Source organism: Oncorhynchus masou, chromosome 23 (genome assembly GCF_036934945.1).
Source record: "Oncorhynchus masou masou isolate Uvic2021 chromosome 23, UVic_Omas_1.1, whole genome shotgun sequence".
Lineage (NCBI taxonomy): Eukaryota > Metazoa > Chordata > Actinopteri > Salmoniformes > Salmonidae > Oncorhynchus > Oncorhynchus masou.
Genome location: NC_088234.1, coordinates 42,505,276 through 42,526,024, shown reverse-complemented (window position 1 = coordinate 42,526,024; position 20,749 = coordinate 42,505,276). Strand labels below are relative to the sequence as shown.

The window sequence follows — 20,749 nt, the reverse complement described above, 5'->3', positions numbered from 1 at the left end:
AACCCTCTGCATTGTTACAAAATTTGGGAGGAGCACCGGGATGTGGTACGGAGTTTGATTTGGCCTCCGTAAGCCACTGGAGGTTCCACAATTGCGCCTCCGGGGCCACACATTCTCTGGATCACGCAGAAATCTGCTTTAAGCCTAGGTGAGACACATTATGCCTTACAAGATGTTTTCTAAATAAATTATATATTCAGGGCTATGCAATAACTATTGTAAGCACACTACCAGAATCAGAGTAACAGTCGAACCATATGGTTAGGCTTATGAAGATGGTATTTGTAAAGATGAGGTCATGTTGAGTGTGTTTATAAGGATAAACCACGTTAACCCAAAAGGCACGTTTTGCTGGTGGGTTTCAGGGATGCAGCCAGTTTTCAATGAGAACAAAACCTTGCTGCAGATTTATTTTGGCTCATACACGGACGGCACTCCTCTTGAGTTAGAGGAGCAGAATCAGCATACCGTCTTGAGTGATGCCATCCATCGATCCTCCCCCTTCGCTGCGTCTGAAGCACCAGACACCGGTGGAGAGCCAGATGGTGTGTGTTACACTTGTTTTCTTGTCGTCGCGGTAACTGTTATTTATACGCTACCACAGCAATGACTGGGCCCTCCAGACTAGAGCTTTTGTTCTCCTCCGAGCTGGAGAAGAGGGGAGGAAAGGAAAGGAGGAGAGGAGCGAGAAACGAGTGGGAGACAAAAACAAATGTCCCGATTAGATTATCACCTCCTCAGCCCCCTGTGGAACAACTCATTTCTGGCTTTCTGTAACTCTGGCTGTGTGGGCGTGGGCCCTGCCAGGAAAGTAGACAAAAAAATCCTGATAACTCAATATCACTTCTATTAGCTGGAGGGTACAAGGCCATGGATCCTTATCATGTCACCATGTACAGGAAGCTTAGGGTTGGAGATCAATGATAGATTTTGCACCAAGATCTAGCACCCCAACCTTTACATTCGCTAATCCCCTTCTGTAAGCTCTGGGAAAAAGCAATATCACTCTTGAAGGCAGCAAAATATGATGAATTATTTCGCTTAGACATAATCATCAGCAGTGAGCGAAGTAAGGCAAACTGAATTACCCGGCGCTGCCATAACCTTTCTCCAGGGCTCTGGAGCACAGTGTCAGGGGCCCGCTGTTCTAAATATCTATGATGTTCATAATAGGGGATAGGGGATGGGAGGTGAAAGGAAACTTGTTTTGCTTTCCCAAATAACATTCTAGCAATTGGTCATTCGTCTCAGCATGACAGGTCATACTGTTGTCATCATCTCTTCAGGAGGTTTACCCCACTCCGGCCATAAGGCTGTCTTCCAGTCTCTCGTCCTGATATTACAGCAAGGGACAAACTTAGTGAGAGGGCTTTAAGACTTCTACCGGTATTGTTGGCAATGGCATGATTCTTTGCATGAGTCTGCGACACAAACAGGGATTACTGGGGATGAAAGTTTGGTATTTTGTTAATTCTGGCATATTTAAATTGATTTGGAAACTGAAATGTTGATTCATGCCATTCATGATTTGATTTGATGTGCACTGTCCCTGTCACATAAATGCCAAAATAAGTAAATGTGCTGACTGTGGTTCAGAATGACTGATTCAATGTCTTTGCTACTCAGCTCACTTAATTCTCATCTCACGCAAGTGTCTGTGCCTCACACCTCCTGTGATTAGTCTGTGAGAACAGTGTTTTGCGTGTTGATAAGAGAGAAATGGAAGGTCACAAGCTTAGTCAATTCAAAGATGCCATTTACTCGGTTAATCCCACACATTATTACATCTCCTGTTATTGTCAGAGAGAACTGTACGGAGGGGTGGGGTGGTGAGAAAGTTATGCACACTGTCATTATACAATCTTTAACCTTACTTATTGAAATGTCGTGGGTTTTTGCAGTCCAACTGCAAAATAACACTGTGGCTCAGAAGGAGGTCTGAGCTTTATGCCATTTATTTAGTTAATCCCACATATCCTTACATATTCTGTTTTTTTGCAGAGAGCACTGTATGGAGGGGTGGTGAGAAAATCATACACACTGTCATTTCTAAAGCTTTAACCTTACTTATTGAAATGTCATGGGTTTTTGCAGTCCAACTGCAAAATAACACTGTGGCTCGGAAGGAAGCGTGAGTTTTCGCAAGCCCTACACAGTTGATGCAAATGTGAGATGCAAGGGAAGGTGATATGAGATGACAGAGACAAGAAAGGAGAGAGGGAGAGAGAGAGAGAGAGAGAGAGAGAGAGAGGGAGAGAGAGAGACATACTGCTTAGGCCTGTGTTTGTCTCTCTGATTGCTTTGATCCTGGCTTTGGACAGTACATCTGAGCTTGCTTTTTCAAAGTCCTTGACTAATGATGGGCACAATATCAGTACAGACCTCCACACTAAAATTAGTCAAATCAAGAGGCAGCTTGAGTGCTAAGAATAGCGTGGACACGAACCTACATAATGCCCATTCTCTTGATGAGCTCTCATGTGAATGAATGAGGTGTATTGAAAAATGAAGCTACATGAATTGGGACAGGGACAGGCACAGCACTAGATTGACAATGAAAGTTCCCTAGAGATAGATTTAGTGATTCAAGTCTAGGATATAATGGTGTTAATCAGGTGCCATCATTTCACATTAAAATGACAAGAATGACAGAATGAGTGCCTTAGATAATTGATTTTTACTTTGTGTGTGCAGGCTTTCCCTGATGCTGGTAACTGTCTTCTCTTGCCTAATTATCACCATCACCTTAAAAGTTCAAACCAAACTGACTTTGGGAGTATAGCTGTCCTAACAAAATGGCAAATTTTTTGTCACTTAGTGTTACAATCTTTACAATTGTTGCTAGCTTGTTTTATTTTAGTGTGTCTTGGCACAAGTGTCTCTGCTTAGGGGGTCAAACTGGTTGAGTTGTCAGGTCAATGGAACACAGGCAGAACAGAGGGAAACGGTCCATAGAGAATCTCAGCCACTCATACATGTTGGAATGAATTACCTGTGGAAAGAGGTTGACCCTAATGCAGGAGCTACTACTCATTGAACACATCACAGACATTATTCGGCTGACAGAAACCTCCCAAAGCTACCAGAGTATTTCTGATTCAGATATCCACCTACTCTGATAGATAATATGCACTTACTCACACAGACACAGTCATGTAGCCTAAATGCACATTCGTAAATGCCCTCTTGTTCCAACATGCTAATGGCTCGATTTTCAAATGAATCTGAGGACTTCATTTTCCCAAAATCCACCCCGTCAAATTGTGGCCTTACCCCTGACGTTCCTGCTGAAGGTGTTTACCGTGGCGTGAAATGTGGGGATGTCTAAAAATACAACAGGTCAACAGGGGGGTTTGGGAGGGTTAAACGATTTGCCCTCTATTCAAAGAGTGTCAAAATGACTATCTTGAGAAGGCGGTGGGATCCGGTTATTCTTGGGGCGCGGCTGCCGGACCAGACAGCAGGCTGAGAGAGGGGTAGAGAAGGGGGGGGGGGTCGAAGACAGCTTGAGGATGGGCAAGAAGGTCACCACAGCCCCTCTTTTAGACACAGCAGAAGGTAGAGGGCAGCGAGGTGACATGCTGGAGCAGGTGGCACAGCTCCTCTTTTCTCCCTCCATTTTATCTTTCCATTCTTGTCCTCTTCCACCTGTGGAGGCGGACTCTTCCTGAGGCTCGGCCCAACTTCCCCAGGAATCCAGGAGCCGGGTCATTTATCACTGAGATCTACACACACTGTGCAGTGGCTCCATGCAAGACGACTCCACAGCCAGCTCCGTATCGTTGTCAGGTCAAGCGAGGAGTCCCTTTCTGAGCCCCTTTCATTTACCCTTTCATGAACAAGATAAGACTCCTAAAGAAAACATGAACCCTCTCCTTTGAGTCAATCATATCTGTTTGTAATGAGACAATATGAATGGAGACAAATGGCATCTTTCCTAGAATGACAGTGTTGGCTGTAGCCAACAACTTTGTTTGATTTCTTGAATGTCTGTTCAATAGTTGTCAATGGCAGAATGCAGATTTGTAAAACCACCGTCGTGAAAGAAAACTGGTGGACGGATCTGGGTGTTGTTGGGTGAGTATAATAGGGAATGTAGTTCTACGTGGATGTGCACAGTTTCATTCTGGAATACGGAGGATTGACAACAACAAAAAGACGAGAGTCTTTCTAACACGCATTGCCCAATCAACACTATCGTCGCCATTATAATGATTGGTTAGAGTACAAATCAGATTGATTGACTGTTTTCCCCCCAGTGAAAAACCATCCAACAGGCACCTGGAGACATTTACAGGGCTACGAGTAGATCTCTCTCAAACATCTGTTGTTTTTTTGTGTGGGTGACTCTAACCATGTGAGCTACGAAGCCAGGCACTCTTGAGCATTTCCCCCTTCTCTCCTCTCTTGTTCCACATAAACTGCAGCCATGTATCGGTTTCACTTCTCTCCGGGTGAGTTGACAGTCTGACAAGACTTGAGAGGCAAGGATACACAGCGTCCTTATTCTGTCACCCTCCTCCACTGGCTTTGACTGGCCCAGACACAATACATTCTAGCCTGTACAGCACATCTAATAAATCACTGTCCTCTGATACAATAACGAAGAGTTTACTCAAGGAGCTATGAAATTACCAGCCTTCAACCTGATCTATTTCTGTCGCCTCTCCTCTATTAGTTTTGGGGATGGCTGAGTTGAAAGAGAACTTTTGTCAGTAAGTGAAAGCAGGACAGTGATATTGTGACAGCGTTGCTGCATGCACAGTAATGCGCCACATTGCAGTTGGAGTGGAAGCCCATACATTTATTGTTACAGCTATTCTCTAGGCTATAATATGCAAACCTATGTGATCTTGGGTAGTGTAGTGTAATACAAATATACACACATACAGTATGCCAAAACTTTTTTTAAAGGATTTCAAACATAGCACACAAAAGCATTCATGAATGTCAAGTTCATTTTATACATCCATGAATGTCAAGTTCATGATAAAAGTGTAGTAGCCTGTTTGCTGGTGCATGAGCTGTGGCTGATCCACTGTCTTATTGAATGGGCCGGTCATCAATCTAACAGCCCCCACCTCAATCTCCCGCACCAGCTTTCAATGCAAACTGTCCTGATATCATCATCTCCCTCAATCACCCCCATAATCTGCATGCTGACACATTGATAGAGCTGTAGAATGACCTTAGATCTTTTTACATGGCGGTTTATATTGGGATATTTCAGAGTGCAGAGGCTCTTTAAAAGGTCAGGGAAAAGGGTTTGCAACTAAAAGCACGCAGTGGGACCTGCCTACATGGTATACCCACCACCAATCTTCAATTTAAATGTTCCCTTCCGTGCTGAGTTAATAGGATGGGTGCCAGTAGAATGTTGCAGAGAGTAAAGTGGTGTTTAAAAAGGATTGCATAGGGAGAAATGTAAACTGTTTGGACTGCAAAACACAACCTTTTTTCTCAGCGAATCAAGCTGCTTTTATTCACACACATCATTTTTAAGTCATGAATTTGCCAAATTGCCAAAATGCACGTAATTGCCAAAATAAAGGAAACACCAACATGAAGTGTCTTAGTAGGGCGTTGGTCCACCCCGAGCTGCCAGAACAGCTTCAATGAGCCTTGGCATGGATTCTACAAGTGTGTGTCTGGAACTATTGGAGGGATGCGACACCATTGTTCCATGAGAAATTCCATACTTATGTTATTTGTTGATGGTGGTGGAAAACACTGTCTCATGCACGGCTCCAGAATCTCCCATAAGTGTTCAATTGGTTTGAGATATGGTGACTGACACACACACACACACACACACACACACACACACACACGCATGTGTGTGGAAGCACCTGCTTTCAAAATACTTTGTATCCCCATTTACTCAACTGTTTCCTTTATTTTAGCAGTTTGACCTGTATGCCAATAACACAGAGGGGAAGTCTTTATTTTTACATTTGTATGTTGAATTCAATTCATTATTTGAATTTTTTATTATCATATTAAATGATCTGAAACAGGTGCACAGAATGGTAGTATGCAAGGTTATTACACGTGTAGTGCTGAATTCACGTGCAAAGACCACCTGGTTGCAATTCTATTGTAATTATTTTAATCCAGATTTACTGAATGATTTTATTGAAGAGTTGATATTGCACTGTACCACTGTTTATTGACCACAACCTTACTTTGGTATAGTCAACTAATGGGGACACCTGTTCTATTCATTCTATTTCTATGGATTTCATTCTAAGCGATTGCCAAAATCTGCTCAGATTACTTTTGAAGCACTGGGCCCTGGACAACATGCATTTTCGGGATTGGATAATTGGTTGATGCTCCCTTGTAATTTTGTTTATTGAGGTTCTGAACATATTATAATAACAGTTAACAGTTTATTTCACTGGCGGTAGCAATGAGAGTCTGTTGAATGGTCTGTTGATTTATTGCAAAGAAAGAGCAAACAAACACAACAATGTATGAATTAAATGGCCAGTAATACACTTGCATAAACAGTAGTATCTGTCACACTTGTGTACTTTTAATATATTCCTCACCTTGTACCACAGAAAACACACTTAAATGTGTGTGATATGTGGGAGCACTCCTCTTTAATTGTTAAGGCAGACAGGACCATTTCAGGTCAGAACGAATGGGATTTAAATCCTAGAAAATTGCTAAAAGATTTTGAAACTGTTAGGACTAAATCCCATAGTAATTACTAAAGACATCACAGCTTTAAAAGTATTTGTAGCTGCAGTATTAGTTACGCTTCCTTAACTGGATCTTCACAGTGATGTTGAAACTGTGAGCTCAATCTCTCTGTTTGACCGACCAGCCTGGATAGGGGAGAGAGGGTAAAGGGAGTGAGAGCTAGGCCCTGGGGTCGACTCCTCAATGTGCCTGGGATGCTCTACTTAAAGATCTTTAAATAGGGTTCTTCACAAGGATGCGATAGCCCCAGTGACATACAGTATATCTGCACTTTCGGAGATACCATGGGATGTGCTTTACCTGAGCATCATGGGGAAACTGGGCGAGATTGCGGACAGGACAGCAGGCCATTACAGTATATCTCAAGCAGATGAATCTGTATGTCCCTCAAAGCTACCATGGGGAAGAATAATACCATGCTTCCTAACAAGAGGCCATTAAAACGGCCACACTCACTAAGTTACTGTATATTGGGATAAATGTTTGCAAATGTCAACATCTATCTTAATAACCAACATTGCATTTACAATGTGAACTGACTTGTCATATGAACCCTGGTCACTGCAGCTTATCCAGCTCAGTTGATTGGCCTTAATCAGCACAATTCAGTCCTGTGCTCGGGAAAGGGATTGATTGTGACAGTGGGCTGAGCGGAGAAGGCTGTAGCTGTTGCGAGCGGTTGCTAAATGATCTCCAGTGGATGTGGAGGCTCAAACGGAGGCTAAACGGGGATGCTGAATGCTCCCCTATCTGCAGCTCATTACCCACCTCTCCATTCCCAGGAGGCTTGGCTCCGGTTCGTGCTGAGCGCTCTCCTGCCAGGAGGAGGTTGATTACAACCATTTTTCTCTATGAGGCTTTCTCTCTCTCGCCCACGCTTATACCCCTCTCCTCTCTCCCTTTTTACCTCGCAGCCACCACAGGCAATTCATTTGTTGATTTAGCTTTGTATCAGTCACATAGACAAGAATGCTCAGAGAAAAGTGTGTTGTGAATGACAGAGCAGAATGTTTACTCGCTAAGAGGCTAACAGAAAGCAGCCAGGCATGATGAAAAGACTAAAATGATGAATCATACATCAGCATCTAGTCCAACAACAGAACACAAGTATAGAAATCAACCCAGATTAGGCTCTTTGAAATGAGATTGCAGTAGTGTGTAGCCGAGCGGGTAGACAGATGGGAGTGATGTACTTTATGTAGCCAAGGTGGCATTGTATGGGTGTCTGTGAGGGAAACATGCTTATGCGTTTCTCTGCCAGGGCTCCACATACTCCAAACCCAGATGGGCAAAGATATCCTCCTCTGAAGTTGCTGGTAGGAATAGTTTCTGGAGAAAGAACAAAGACAAAATTGATGGTTGGATTCAGAAACACTGTAGACATAAAATATACACTACATGTCCAAAAGAATGTGGACACCCCTTCAAATTAGTGGATTTGGCTATTTCAGCAACACCTGTTTCACACGGGTTTCACACCCGAGCACACAGCCATGCAATCTCCATAGACAAACATTGGCAATAAAATGGCTCAGTGACTTTCAATGTGGCAATGTCATAGGATGCCACCTTTCCAACAAGTCAGTTCATCAAATGTCTGCCCTGCTAGAGCTGCCCTGGTCAACTGTCAGTGCTGTTAATGTGAAGTAGAAACGTATAGGAGCAACAACGGCTCATCCGCAAAGTGGTAGGCCACACAAGCTCACAGAACGGGACCGCCAAATGCAACACTCACTACCGAGTTCCAAACTGCATCTGAAAGCAACGTCAGCACAATACCTGTTCGTATAGTGATGGGAGTTCCAGTGAAGGGAAACGCTTCAGCATACAATGACATTCTAGATTATTCTGTGCTTCCAATTTTGTGGGAACAGTTTGGGGAAGGCCCTTTCCTGTTTCATCATGACAATGCCCCTGTGTACAAAGCGAGGTCCATACAGAAATGGTTTGTCGAGATCGGTGTGGAATAACTTGACTGGCCTGCACAGAGCCCTGACCTCAACCCCATCGAACACCTTTGGGATTATTTGGAACGCTGACTGCGAGCCAGGCCTAATCGCACAACACTAGTGCCCGACCTCACTAATGCTCTTGTGGTTGAATGCTGCAGGAACTTGCTTCCAATCTTCCAACATTTAGTGGAAAGCCTTCCCAGAAAAGTGAAGACTGTTATAGTAGTATTAATGTCCATGATTTTGGAATGAGATGTTCAACGAGCAGGTGTCAGGTGTCTCATGTACTGTTTGTTGTCTACAACATTACAAACACATACATAGACTGTGAGAGTTGACATGGCTTGACGGCAAGAGGCCACGCACGCACTGAAAACATCTCAAGGGTCAAACCATAGAAGCACAAGTATGATTAGATCAGTAACTCAAGATGAGATCACTATATCAATGAGTCAACATAGTCAGTTACTAGACTTTTCTCTTCTGACTCACAACAGTACCCCCTGAACCAAAAATACACAGTTGCGATGATTTGATGAAAATCTAACAAGATGTGCATTAACTCATATAAAGTAGAATGGAGGCCATCATTCTTATGGCCAACATTTGCTACTGAACAGTAAATGTGCCAACTCTGAACATAGCGTGAACACCCAGATTTATATCCAGCTACCTGCGTCCTCCTCACAGTCATAAAAAACTCTGACCTTGCTCTAAGTAACGCTATGTTTCAGTGGTGAGCCTGGCTCACCTTGTGAGTGTGAGAGGCCCGGTGAAAAGCTTTAACCCTGACACATTCTGCCTTGAAGTGCTAAACTAGACCTGACACACAGAAATGAGAAGAGAGGAAAAATGTGGCCTTTCCTGCCAGCTAACGGCAGATGATAACCAAGCATAACTGGTAGGAGAGAGTGAAAAGCACTTCTAGGCATATATCCCACCATGCCAACTTGTTATTTACAATGCAAATGACAAGGGGGATGTTAGAGGCCCTAAGTGCATGCTGGGTAAAAGCAGTCAGGCCAGCCACGGTCCAGTCTGTTTAAACACTCTTTCAGTCTTCATTTGACTTCTATCTCTGTTGACAAAATCTATCTTACAAACAGTCAAGGCTTGAATCTTGATCCTGTCAATTTGATTATCACCTGACTCTCAGCAAATGCAGCCATGCCCGCAAGGCACACACACACATGCGCACACACATACAAAACATATAGAAAACAAAGACTTTACCGTGACATGCCTTCAAGTCTACAATGCAAAACAAAAAAATAGTAACACAAGAAGAATACAATAAAATACACAAGAATGGAGCTACATACACGGAGTACCAATACCAGATCAACATGTAGAGGAACGAGGTATTTGAGGTGGATATGTACACGAAGGCAGGTTAAAGTGACTAAGCATCAGGATAGATAATTAGAGTAAAATGAAGAACAGAGAAGCAGCAGCAAATGATGAGTGTAAAACTGTGTGTGAGTGTGCGTGCGTGTTGTAATGTGTATGTATGTGTGTTTGTGTTGTATTGGTCTGCGTGTGTGGTGGTGTATGTGTGTGGGCTTTGTGTGGGAATGTCAATATGGGACTCATAAACTGGATTTGGTCTTATGTAGCAAAATTTGAAATTGTGTTTTTTATATTGGATAAAAGTAGAGGTGATGCTACAAAATTGCATTTCATACACTGCATTTTTGAGGAACAATGGGAAAGCAATTCTGCTTTGAAAGTTGATAAACTTGTAAACTCACTTTTGAGAAAATGGCTTTGAATGTTTTGGTATCTAGGGAAGAGTTCTTCTTTGTCTACACCCATTCAGCATCGTTCATACCCTCTTAAGCTTCAGCCCCACCCATTTCGTTTAGCTCTCGGAGCGTTCAGAGCACACTCGACGCTCTGGCCAATGATTTGTTTACCTCATGAAAACAGCCTAACCAGCACTGCTGTCAACAATTTCATTACGTTTGTTTTTTTGCCGATGTTTACTGACACCGGCCATATTCAAAGGGTGTTGTACACTTTAGCTTAAGACATGAAGCTAGCTAGCAAGGTAAACATTTACATTTACATTTAAGTCATTTAGCAGACACTCTTAAACAACGTGTAAGATCACACACATCACGTAACATTAGCTAACGAGCCAGCCATCTAACGTTAGCTAGTTAACCTCTTTGAACTCTAGGGGCAGTATTTCATTTTTGGATAAAAAAACATTCCCGTTTTAAACAAGATATTTTGTCACGAAAAGATGCTCGACTATGCATATAATTGACATCTTTGGAAAGAAAACACTTTGACGTTTCCAAAACTGCAAAGATATTATCTGTGAGTGCCACAGAACTGATGCTACAGGCGAAACCAAGATGAAACTTCAAACAGGAAATGAGCAAAATTTTTGAAGCGCTGTTTTCCAATGTCTCCTTATATGGCTGTGAATGCGCAAGGAGAGAGCCCACAATTTCTGCCGTTTCCCCAAGGTGTCTGCAGCATTGTGACGTATTTGCAGGCATATCATTGGAAGATTGACCATAAGAGACCACATTTACCAGGTGTCCGCCTGGTGTCCTGCGTCGAAATTGGTGCGTAAACCCCAGCTGCAAGTATTTTTTCATTTAATTCAGAGAAGAAAGCAGACTTCCACGAACGATATATCAATGAAGAGATATGTGGAAAAAACCCTGAGGATTGATTCTAAACAACGTTTGCCATGTTTCAGTCGATATTATGGAGTTAATTTGGAAAAAAGTTTGCCGTTTTGGTGACTGAATTTTCATTTTTTTGGGTAGCCAAAAGTGATGTACAAAACAGAGCATTTTTCTCCCACACAAAGAATCTTTCAGGAAAAACTGAACATTTGCTATCTAACTGAGAGTCTCCTCATTGAAAACATCCGAAGTTCTTCAAAGGTAAATGATTTTATTTGAATGTTTTTCTGGTTTTTGTGAAAATGTTGCCCGCTAAATGCTACGCTAAATGCTACGCTAAATGCTCCGCTAAATGCTACGCTAAATGCTACGCCAAATGCTACGCTAGCTATCAATACTCTTACACAAATGCTTGTTTTGCTATGGTTGAAAAGCATATTTTGAAAATCTGAGATGACAGTGTTGTTAAGAAAAGGCTAAGCTTGAGAGATAGCATATTTATTTCATTTCATTTGCGATTTTCATAAATAGTTAACTTTATGCTAATGAGCTTGAGGCTATTATGCTAATACACTCAAATAGTATTTGAAAAACTAGCATTTTGTCTCCCATTTGAATTGTTTAACTTGTTTTTTGGGTCAAATGCTTTTTGGGTAGCCTTCCTTGTTTACTATGGTTGAAAAGCATATTTTTCCCACAGGAAATAAGTTGGGAATTTTGGCCCATTCCTTCTGACTGAGCTGTTATAACTGAGTCAGGTATGTAGGACTCCTTGCTCGCACACGCAGAATTTTGCTTTCATTTTTTTCATCACATTCCCAGCACACGCTTTTTCAGTTCTGCCCATAAATGTTCTATGGGATTGAGGTCAGGGCTTTGTGATAGCCACTCCAATACCTTGACTTTGTTACCATTTTACCACAACTTTGGAAGTATGCTTTGGGTCATTTGGAAGACCAATTTGCGACCAAGATTTAACTTCCAGACTGATGTCTTGAGATATTGCTTCAATATATCCACATAGTTTTCCTTCTCATGATGCCATCTATTTTGTAAAGTGCACTAGACCCTCCTGCAGCAAAGTACCCCCACAACATGATGCCGCCACCCCCGTGCTTCACGGTTGGGATGGTGTTCTTCGGCTTGCAAGCCCCCCTTTTCCTCCAAACATAACGATGGTCATTATGGCCAAACAGTTCTAATTTTGTTTCATCAGCCCAGAGGACATTTCTCCAAAAAGTTCCATCTGGCGGTTTCGGAGCAGTGGCTTCTTCCTTGCTGAGCGGCCTTTCAGGTTATGTTGATTATAGGACTCGTTTTACTGTGGATATAGATACTTTTGTACCTGTTTCCTCCAGCATCTTCACAAGGTCCTTTGCTGTTGTTCTGGGATTGATTTGCACTTTTCGCACCAAAGTACGTTCATCTCTAGGAGACAGAATGCATCTCCTTCCTGAACGGTATGACGGCTGCGTGGTCCCATGGTGTTTATACTTGCATACTATTGTTTGTACAGATGAACGTGGTACCTTCAGGCATTTGGAAATTGCTCCCAAGGATGAACCAGACTTCTGGAGGTCTACAAATTTCTTTCGGAGGTCTTGGCTGATTTCTTTCGATTTTCCCATGATGAGAGGCACTGAGTTTGAAGGTAGGCCTTGAAATACATCCACAGGTACACCTCCAATTGAGTCAAATTATGTCAATTAGCCCATCAGAAGCTTCTAAAGCCATGACATCCTTTTCTGGAATTTTCCAAGCTGTTTAAAGGCACAGTCAACTTAGTGTATGTAAACTTCTGACCCACTGGATTTGTGATACAGTGAATTATAAGTGAAATGATCTGTCTGTAAACAATCGTTGGAAAATTGCTTGTGTCCTGCACAAAGTAGATGTCCTAATTGACTTGCCAAAACTATAGTTGGTTAAGAAATTTGTGGAGTGGTTGAAAAATGAGTTTTAATGAAGTGTATGTAAACTTCCGACTTCAAATGGATGTAGTCTAACAAGCGTGCATAGGGACAGTGGAAGATCGAGTCACAGCATTAAAGCCTTTCCACAGAGATTGAGAGTGCACAGAGAGTGCTACTGGCTCTATTCTTCCCAACTCCATAGTTCCAGAGCAGACAGATTTCAGGAAGCAAATAAGTCAAAATACACACAGTGACTGGGAAACTGGTGGTTACATATAAGAGCTTTGGCCAGTCAGTTCTAAAGGTGATTTAGCTCATGGTTCAGGCATCCGTAACAAGATGCATGCTTGCTGTTCAAAAGGCTCTACGGAGAGCTATGGTAAACTCTAAGGTCCAGCTAACAAAGGAAACAGTACAGACAAGGATCAGCTCTAACTACTGACCAATTTAGCCATGGTCCTCGATCAAGTCGAAGCCTGGCCTGTGAAATGTGAGCTCTGCCCTTTCCCCTCTGGGGATAACATTGCTTTACTTACTGGCCAACTGAAAGCTTTGACCAAGAACAAATTGTTGCTTTTCTGAGACTTAAACCCTTTTACTCCAATAAGGAACATATGTCATGCACAAATGATCCTACCTTCCATGTACTACAATAAGTACTACTTTATTCTGCCATAACACAACTATAGTAAGCACTCCACTTCCAACAGAGTAGCAGTACCAGCTCAGGCCAGAGTGCAGAGGAGCTGGAGTTTGCGTTCCAGCATTTCAGTGTCCTTGCCTTAATTAATGAGCAGCTAATCAGCTGTGTATTTTTTCTGTCCACTGCGTAATTACAGATCTCATGGATGTGAACACAGACATCAGGCCCTCTAAACACCTGCCCCAACTCTGCTCTATGTCACTGCCTTCCTGCCATGACACACAGCCTGATGAAAATGGTTGGCTGCCACTCAAGAGGATGGGCCTGATGGAAATGGAAATACTTGGCTGCCACTCAAAGAGCCATGCCCACACACACACACACACACACACACACACACACACACACACACACACACACACACACACACACACACACACACACACACACAAAACCCCTACACAATTGAAAAGAACACGCTACAAACACACCTGGTCTAACACTTTCAAACCCACCCCACAACCTCCCTCAGCATCACTGGTCTGGAGATGAAAGCTTCCGGTACCATAACCCAGAGGAGAGCAGCTGCATCCAGGTGGATAGCCAAACTTAAACTTGTCTGGACTTTGCTTCAATGCTAAAGAATAATATACAGCCTTGACCTGTAGGAGTCGGTGGGGGCCCAATTAGGAGAGCCAGAGGGGCCACCAACACCAGGAGATGTTCAGAAAAAAGTGTTTATTTGCCCTGTCTTGTTTTGTCTTTGGTTTTGTCCTTTACATTTATTTAATTTTCTTATATTCACCGATTTAACATAGCACTTATTTGTGTAGCATCGAATCCCTCAATCCCTTTATCACTTGGTGTGATTTGACATAAACTAATTGATCCAGTTGCATGATTTATTATAATATTTTTTTTCTACTTGATTACCCTCAGCACTTAATCAACTCTCGTCTTCCTCTTATTGTTGTCTTCCTATCGTTGAACTGTCGCAGGTGACCCCTCTGAGCTGTCAACCTCCCTTGATCCCTCAGGTAAATAACCACCCCATGTTCCCCCACCCTCTCCAGACCAGACTGACATTCAATATGCGGACAGAGCAGGAAGTTGCAATAGGCACATACAACCCAAGGTTTGATACCAGCACAAACAGAAACCCTCTTAAACCTAAACCTAACCCTTAAGCCTAGAATTAGCTTCTTCTTTTTCCTTTTCTTTTTTTTTTTTTTAAACTCGTGGGGACCGACGAGACTTCTGGTACCCACAAGAATAGTAAAACCAAACACACTCACACCGCACACACATACTACAACAGACCTGCTGTTTTGTGGGTCCTTAGACACAGGGATATGCAAACGGTTGAATAATATGCAAATTCTACACACACACAAAAAAAACAACTAATAGGAACATGTAAATTTACAAAGGCTACACAAATACGACAAACACTCACAACAGGTGGCATGTCGGAGAGTAGGCTACTTTATTTTTTTTTAAAGTAATCTCAGTGTTGATATTCATCATCTAGAGTATAATACATTGGCCGAGATAAGTATGTCTGAAGGACATGGCAATTCAGGACTGTTGTGTTTGTTTTCCTCTGTTGGACCGCAAGCAATGCATTTAATGTATTGAAAGGAAAATAAGTATTTTGAAATAGTCACCTTTTCAAAATCAACCATTTAAATTTGACACCTCTAAAAAAGGTTTCCCCTGGACTGAAGAACATATTGTTTCAGTAAGGAAGACACACATTCACCTATAGCTTACCGTATCATATTTCTACAGTCCCCGTCATACTATTCATGTGGGTCTCTCCATTAGAAATCTATAGATACTGTATCAAACCACATCAAGGCTATTACATAAGGCATACCAGCGTGGGCCACATCCTTCCTCCCTCCCTTTGTTTGGATAGTTTCCTCCTTACTGTCACCACCTTGAACCAGGTTGTTATTGCCTAGAGATTGATGAATCGAAAATATTTGGATGGTCTCTAAATTAATCTATCTTTATTGCAGCTTACAGGAAAGGGCTGACAGTAGCGGAAAAGAGGGAGTCGATTTGGGCCTCTGCTGTCCTACTGAAATGATCCACCCACGATCAGAAACACACACACACACACGAGCGCACACCCCCAGCCTTCTTCAGGCACCCTAGAGCAACAGAATAGAACCACAGAGAGAGGAGACAACTCAGACACCTAACTAATCAACCCAGCAATTAGTGTTAGCATCATAAACCACTCTGAACCATAAAAAGGCTATTGAGCTGAATGTGGTTTTCATTACCTAACTCTCTCAGCCTGCTAATCAGCCCAATGCACTGGGCAGTAAGGGGAAACAGTGCCGGATAATCAACCTTTTAATCATACACACAGAATGAGTTTATTTGGCCACCATGGTTTCATACGTTTTGGTTTCATCTGTGTTTATGTAGCCACATAAACAGCCAGTAAATGACCGTTAATTGTTCATGGGTGTCCAAATGTAATGATCAGAGGAAGATAAAGGCATTTACATCTCATTGCTTATTATTAAGCAGAATGTTCTATTCCTTTCCTCTGTAACACGTTCCTTCCACCCTAAGTCATAAGGCCTAGATAACACATGACTGTCATATGACTAACGCAAGCTCAAATCACACGGAGGGACGATCGTCAACGGCGTGAATTTGCGTGTACAAGAGTATTGTTTTCAAACAGATAGCCTATTTGTCAGATCAACCATAACCTATACAGACTAATATTTATTTTTACCATTCAACTTTAGCAAGGTATGGAAAATCATAAAAATCCTCTAATTTCCTTTCTACAAATGACCCAATCAATCTCTAGACCAGATTGATTCATTTTTGAACCAAGGCACTCAATAACCATGCACTGTGTTTGAACTTTATTAATCAATCGTCTGTAAACAAAAACGGCGACACTGTCAAGAAATTCCATTGACAACGTGACATGTATGGATTCGAACCAGGGCTCCAGAGTGGCGTAGCCATCTAAGGCACTGCATTTAAGTGCTAGACGCATCACTACACACCCTGTTTTGAATCCAGGATGTATCACATCCGGCAGCGATTGGGAGTCCCATAGGGCGGAGGGCAATTGGCCCAGCGTCATCTGGGTTTGGCCGGCGTAGGCCATCACTGTAAATAAGAATTTATTCTTAACTGACTTGCCAAGTTAAATAAAGGTTTAATAAATTAAAATTTAAAAAATGTATATAAATATCTGAAACACAACCCAGTTGAATGTTGTTGCATTCTATTATTGATAGACATTTTTATTAAAGCACTATCCTATACATAATATTGGATTATCATCACTAAATAGACACAAAATTCCAGAGGTAACGATGCACAAAAGTAATGTTTCTAACAATTTCTCAGTGCACCTTACCAAAATTTCTATGCATAAACATGAGCAAAATAAACTTGCTATCATATTTCAGGTAAGACCCAAATGCAGACTGTGTTGAAGTAACAATGTTTATTACAGCAACAGAGGCAGGCAAATGACAGGTCAAGGCAGGCGGGAGTCGATAATCCAGAGTAGTGACAAAGGCACAGGAAGGCAAGCAGGCTCAGGGTCAGGTCAGGCAGAGGTTGGTAATCCAGAGTAGGGGCAAAGGCACAGGATGGAAGGCAGGCTCAGGGTCAGGGGCAGGCAGAGTGGTCAGGCAGGCCATCTCAGAGTCAGGACAGGCAAAGGTCATAACCAGGAGAGCGAGAAAAAGAGAGACTGGGGAAAAGCAGGAGCTGAGACAAAACGCTGAATGACTTGACCAACAAGACGAAAAGGCAACAGACAAACAGAGAACACAGGTATAAGTACCTAGGGGATAATGGGAAAGATGGGCAACACCTGGAGCAGGGTGGAGACAAGCACAAGGACAGGTGAAACAGATCAGGGCGTGACACTTGCTGCCTAATTTAACGTGCTATACGCTCAAGACGCCGTTGATGCTCGCGGACCTTCCGTTTTCCCTGATTCACTCCCAAGCATTCTATTTCCCGCGTTAGCACGCTGGTTGACACGTGTATAAAAATTTTTTTCTACCTGTATGATTTGGGCTGTAGACAACAGATGTCAGTATGAGATGAAAACTGCACCTCAAGTCTGTATCACACCCCTTGCATCGTGGATTATTTCCACAGAACTCCACAGCCGTTCCTTGATTATACCTGACTTACATGACAATGTCAAGTTGGAGAGTTTCAGAGTTCCCTCATACATTAAATCCATATTGTGAATTGGTATTGTTGATTAGGCTTTATTTTCCAATGTATTCTGATGCAATAACAATAGAATGCTGAAGTTAGGAAATATCCATGAAGTTCTAGGAAGTACACTAAACTGCTGCAGTGTTATGAAGTTCTCGGCTAACTAATGAGCCTTTTGCCCGGTTCTCTCTTGTACGGACCCAACCAGAACGCTCCTTTAATGATAACAATAAATTAAGTTTCTCTGCTCTACTGAAGCCTGTAAATAATTAATTGGTTTCTTCAAAAGGGGATGGTTTTGCATGACCAATCTACTTCTTCCTGCATTGTGATCAATGCTGCTGTATCAGCACTAGGAGGATTCTGATTAATGAAAAAATTATCTGGAAAATATGAGCCATTTGGAAGGCTTTTTTTTTACTGTGTTTTCATCTTAAAACGAGTTAAGATTTGAATGAATAACTGATTTGAATGTGTATGGCTATTGTATTGGAACAGTTAATGTTGCAGTAACAAAATATTAAGCTAATGGGCATGCTACCTTGAACTCTCTCATACACACACATACGGTCATTGTTGCCTCGTTTTTTTTTGCTGTCGCCACAGTAAATGGTCATGTCATGGTCGCAGGAATAGCACACAATAGCAGGAAATCGGAGCTATGGATGGGTGGTGCCTGTGTTACCGCAAGGGCCATGTCAATTCATGTTATATGACAGGCAGATAGACCCAACATCAGAGCCAGAGTGAAAACCTCTGCCATTCACTTTCATCAATAATGGAGCAAGATCCGTCTCTAGAGTTAGCCCGAGCGACGACACCGCACTCCTATCGTTACCCCCTTCCTTCCCCTGTCTCTTTCATCCTCCCCCTCCTATTCTCTTCTCAAATCTTCTGAGTTCGGAACTAATTTCTTCTCTTTATGATTCCATAAGAATAGATTGTAGGTTGTGGATTCAAGGATAATAGCTTGGCATTGAATTCCATTTTTGACAGAAAAACATTGACAGATCTATAAATACCCCTCGTTTTCTCTCCCAGGAAAGACTGGTAATGGGCCTTGTGTGGGAGGAAGGGAGGATGGGAAGGGAGGGGGAGGTGGGGAAATAAGGGACGATGTTGAGAGGAGTGGCAGAGAGAGGATGTGAGAGAAACTTTGGTGTTATTCACGTGGTATTATTCACCCTCGTGTGGGGACTGTTTTAATCAATGTTTTTCCCCCTGTCTCTCCTTCTGTCTCGCTCTGTCTTATGTCTCTGTTCTCTCTTTTCTTTCACACGGTTTCTTGACCTCTCCGTCCATAGCTCAACCTCAGTTTCATTGCTTCCCTCAAAGGCATTGACCTTCAGAATAATTCATTTTGACGAACATACACTGAGTGTACAAAACACTAGGAACACCTGCTCTTTCCCTGACATAGACTGACCAAGTGAATCCAGGTGAAAGCTATGACCCCTTATTAATGTCACCTGTTAAATCCACTTCAATCAGTGTAGATGAAGGGCAGGAGACAGGTTATAGGATTGTTAAGCCTTGAGACAATAGAGACATGGATTGTGAATGTGTGCCATTCAGCAGGTGAAGGGGCAAGACAAAATGTTTAAGTGCCTTTTGAAAGGGGTATGGTAGATGGTGCTAGGCGTACCGGTTTAAGTGTGTCAAGAACTGTAACGCTGCTGGGTTTTTCAAAGTCAACAGTTTCCCTTGTGTATCAAGAATGGTCCACCACCCAAAGGACATCCAGCCAAGTTGACACAACTCTGGAAAGCATTGTAGTCAACATGGGCCAGCATCCCCATGGAACGCTTTCGACACCTTGTAGAGTCCATGCCCCATCGAATTGACGCTGCTCTGAGGTGAAAAGGGGGTGCAACTCAATATTAGGAAGGTGTCCCTAATGCTTTGCACACTCAGTGTAAGGTCCCTCGATAGAATATGATCACACAACATACATTGCTTAGCGTGGCCTTACCAGAAACCATCTGTACAGATCTGGAAGTTAAATATCAACTTAATAAGTTAATGGTTCAATAACGTTCAATGTATAACATTATCCATGTATTATTTATTATTATAGTTAGAACATATTTAACATGGACACTGTATACCTGTGGTTTCTGATATTTCAGTAAAAGTCAAATCTCAACCCAGAAAAAATGTACAGTCATACACACACACATACCACTTCCTGATATCTCAGTGCTACCAGCATCATCACCACCTGCTTTCAGCACTTTGCCCACACGGAGACTCAGTAGTCTCAGTAATCTACCACCACAGGCCAACAGTTCAACACCCTGCTCCTGTCACTCTCTCATTGCACACCATCAATTTCCCTGTAGCTCTCTCTCCCAGACTCTCCCCTATCACTCCTATTACACCGGCCTTAATTGTGTCTCTGACCTCCATGGAAAATGACCCAATCACACGGCAATTGTAGCCTGAAATGAGAGTCCATATTTGCATTGTTCCCCTGTCACTGGGGGTGGGATTTCTTTGGTGGATGGAGAGAAAAGGCTCCATGTTCAAGGAGAGGGAGATTGAGAGGCATTGTGAAGGGTTGGCTTTGAAGAGATCTCTGTGTAAAAAGCATGACAATCTCCTCACAATGGAAATTGGCAGACTATATATAGTCATGGAAAATTCTAACGCTGGCTC

The 20,749-nt window shown here is 42.4% G+C and overlaps 1 protein-coding gene across 1 annotated transcript in view; it reads right to left on the bottom strand.

The window, feature by feature from the left end:
* Positions 1 to 6,340: 6,340 nt before the first annotated feature.
* Positions 6,341 to 20,749, bottom strand: part of dntt (deoxynucleotidyltransferase, terminal) — a 166,359-nt gene continuing 151,950 nt past the window's right edge. Inside the window, exon 11 of the mRNA XM_064932166.1 lies at positions 6,341 to 8,040. Within this exon, the coding sequence (XP_064788238.1) occupies positions 7,954 to 8,040 (87 nt within the window). The 3' untranslated portion in view covers positions 6,341 to 7,953. The remainder of the gene's footprint in view (positions 8,041 to 20,749) is intronic.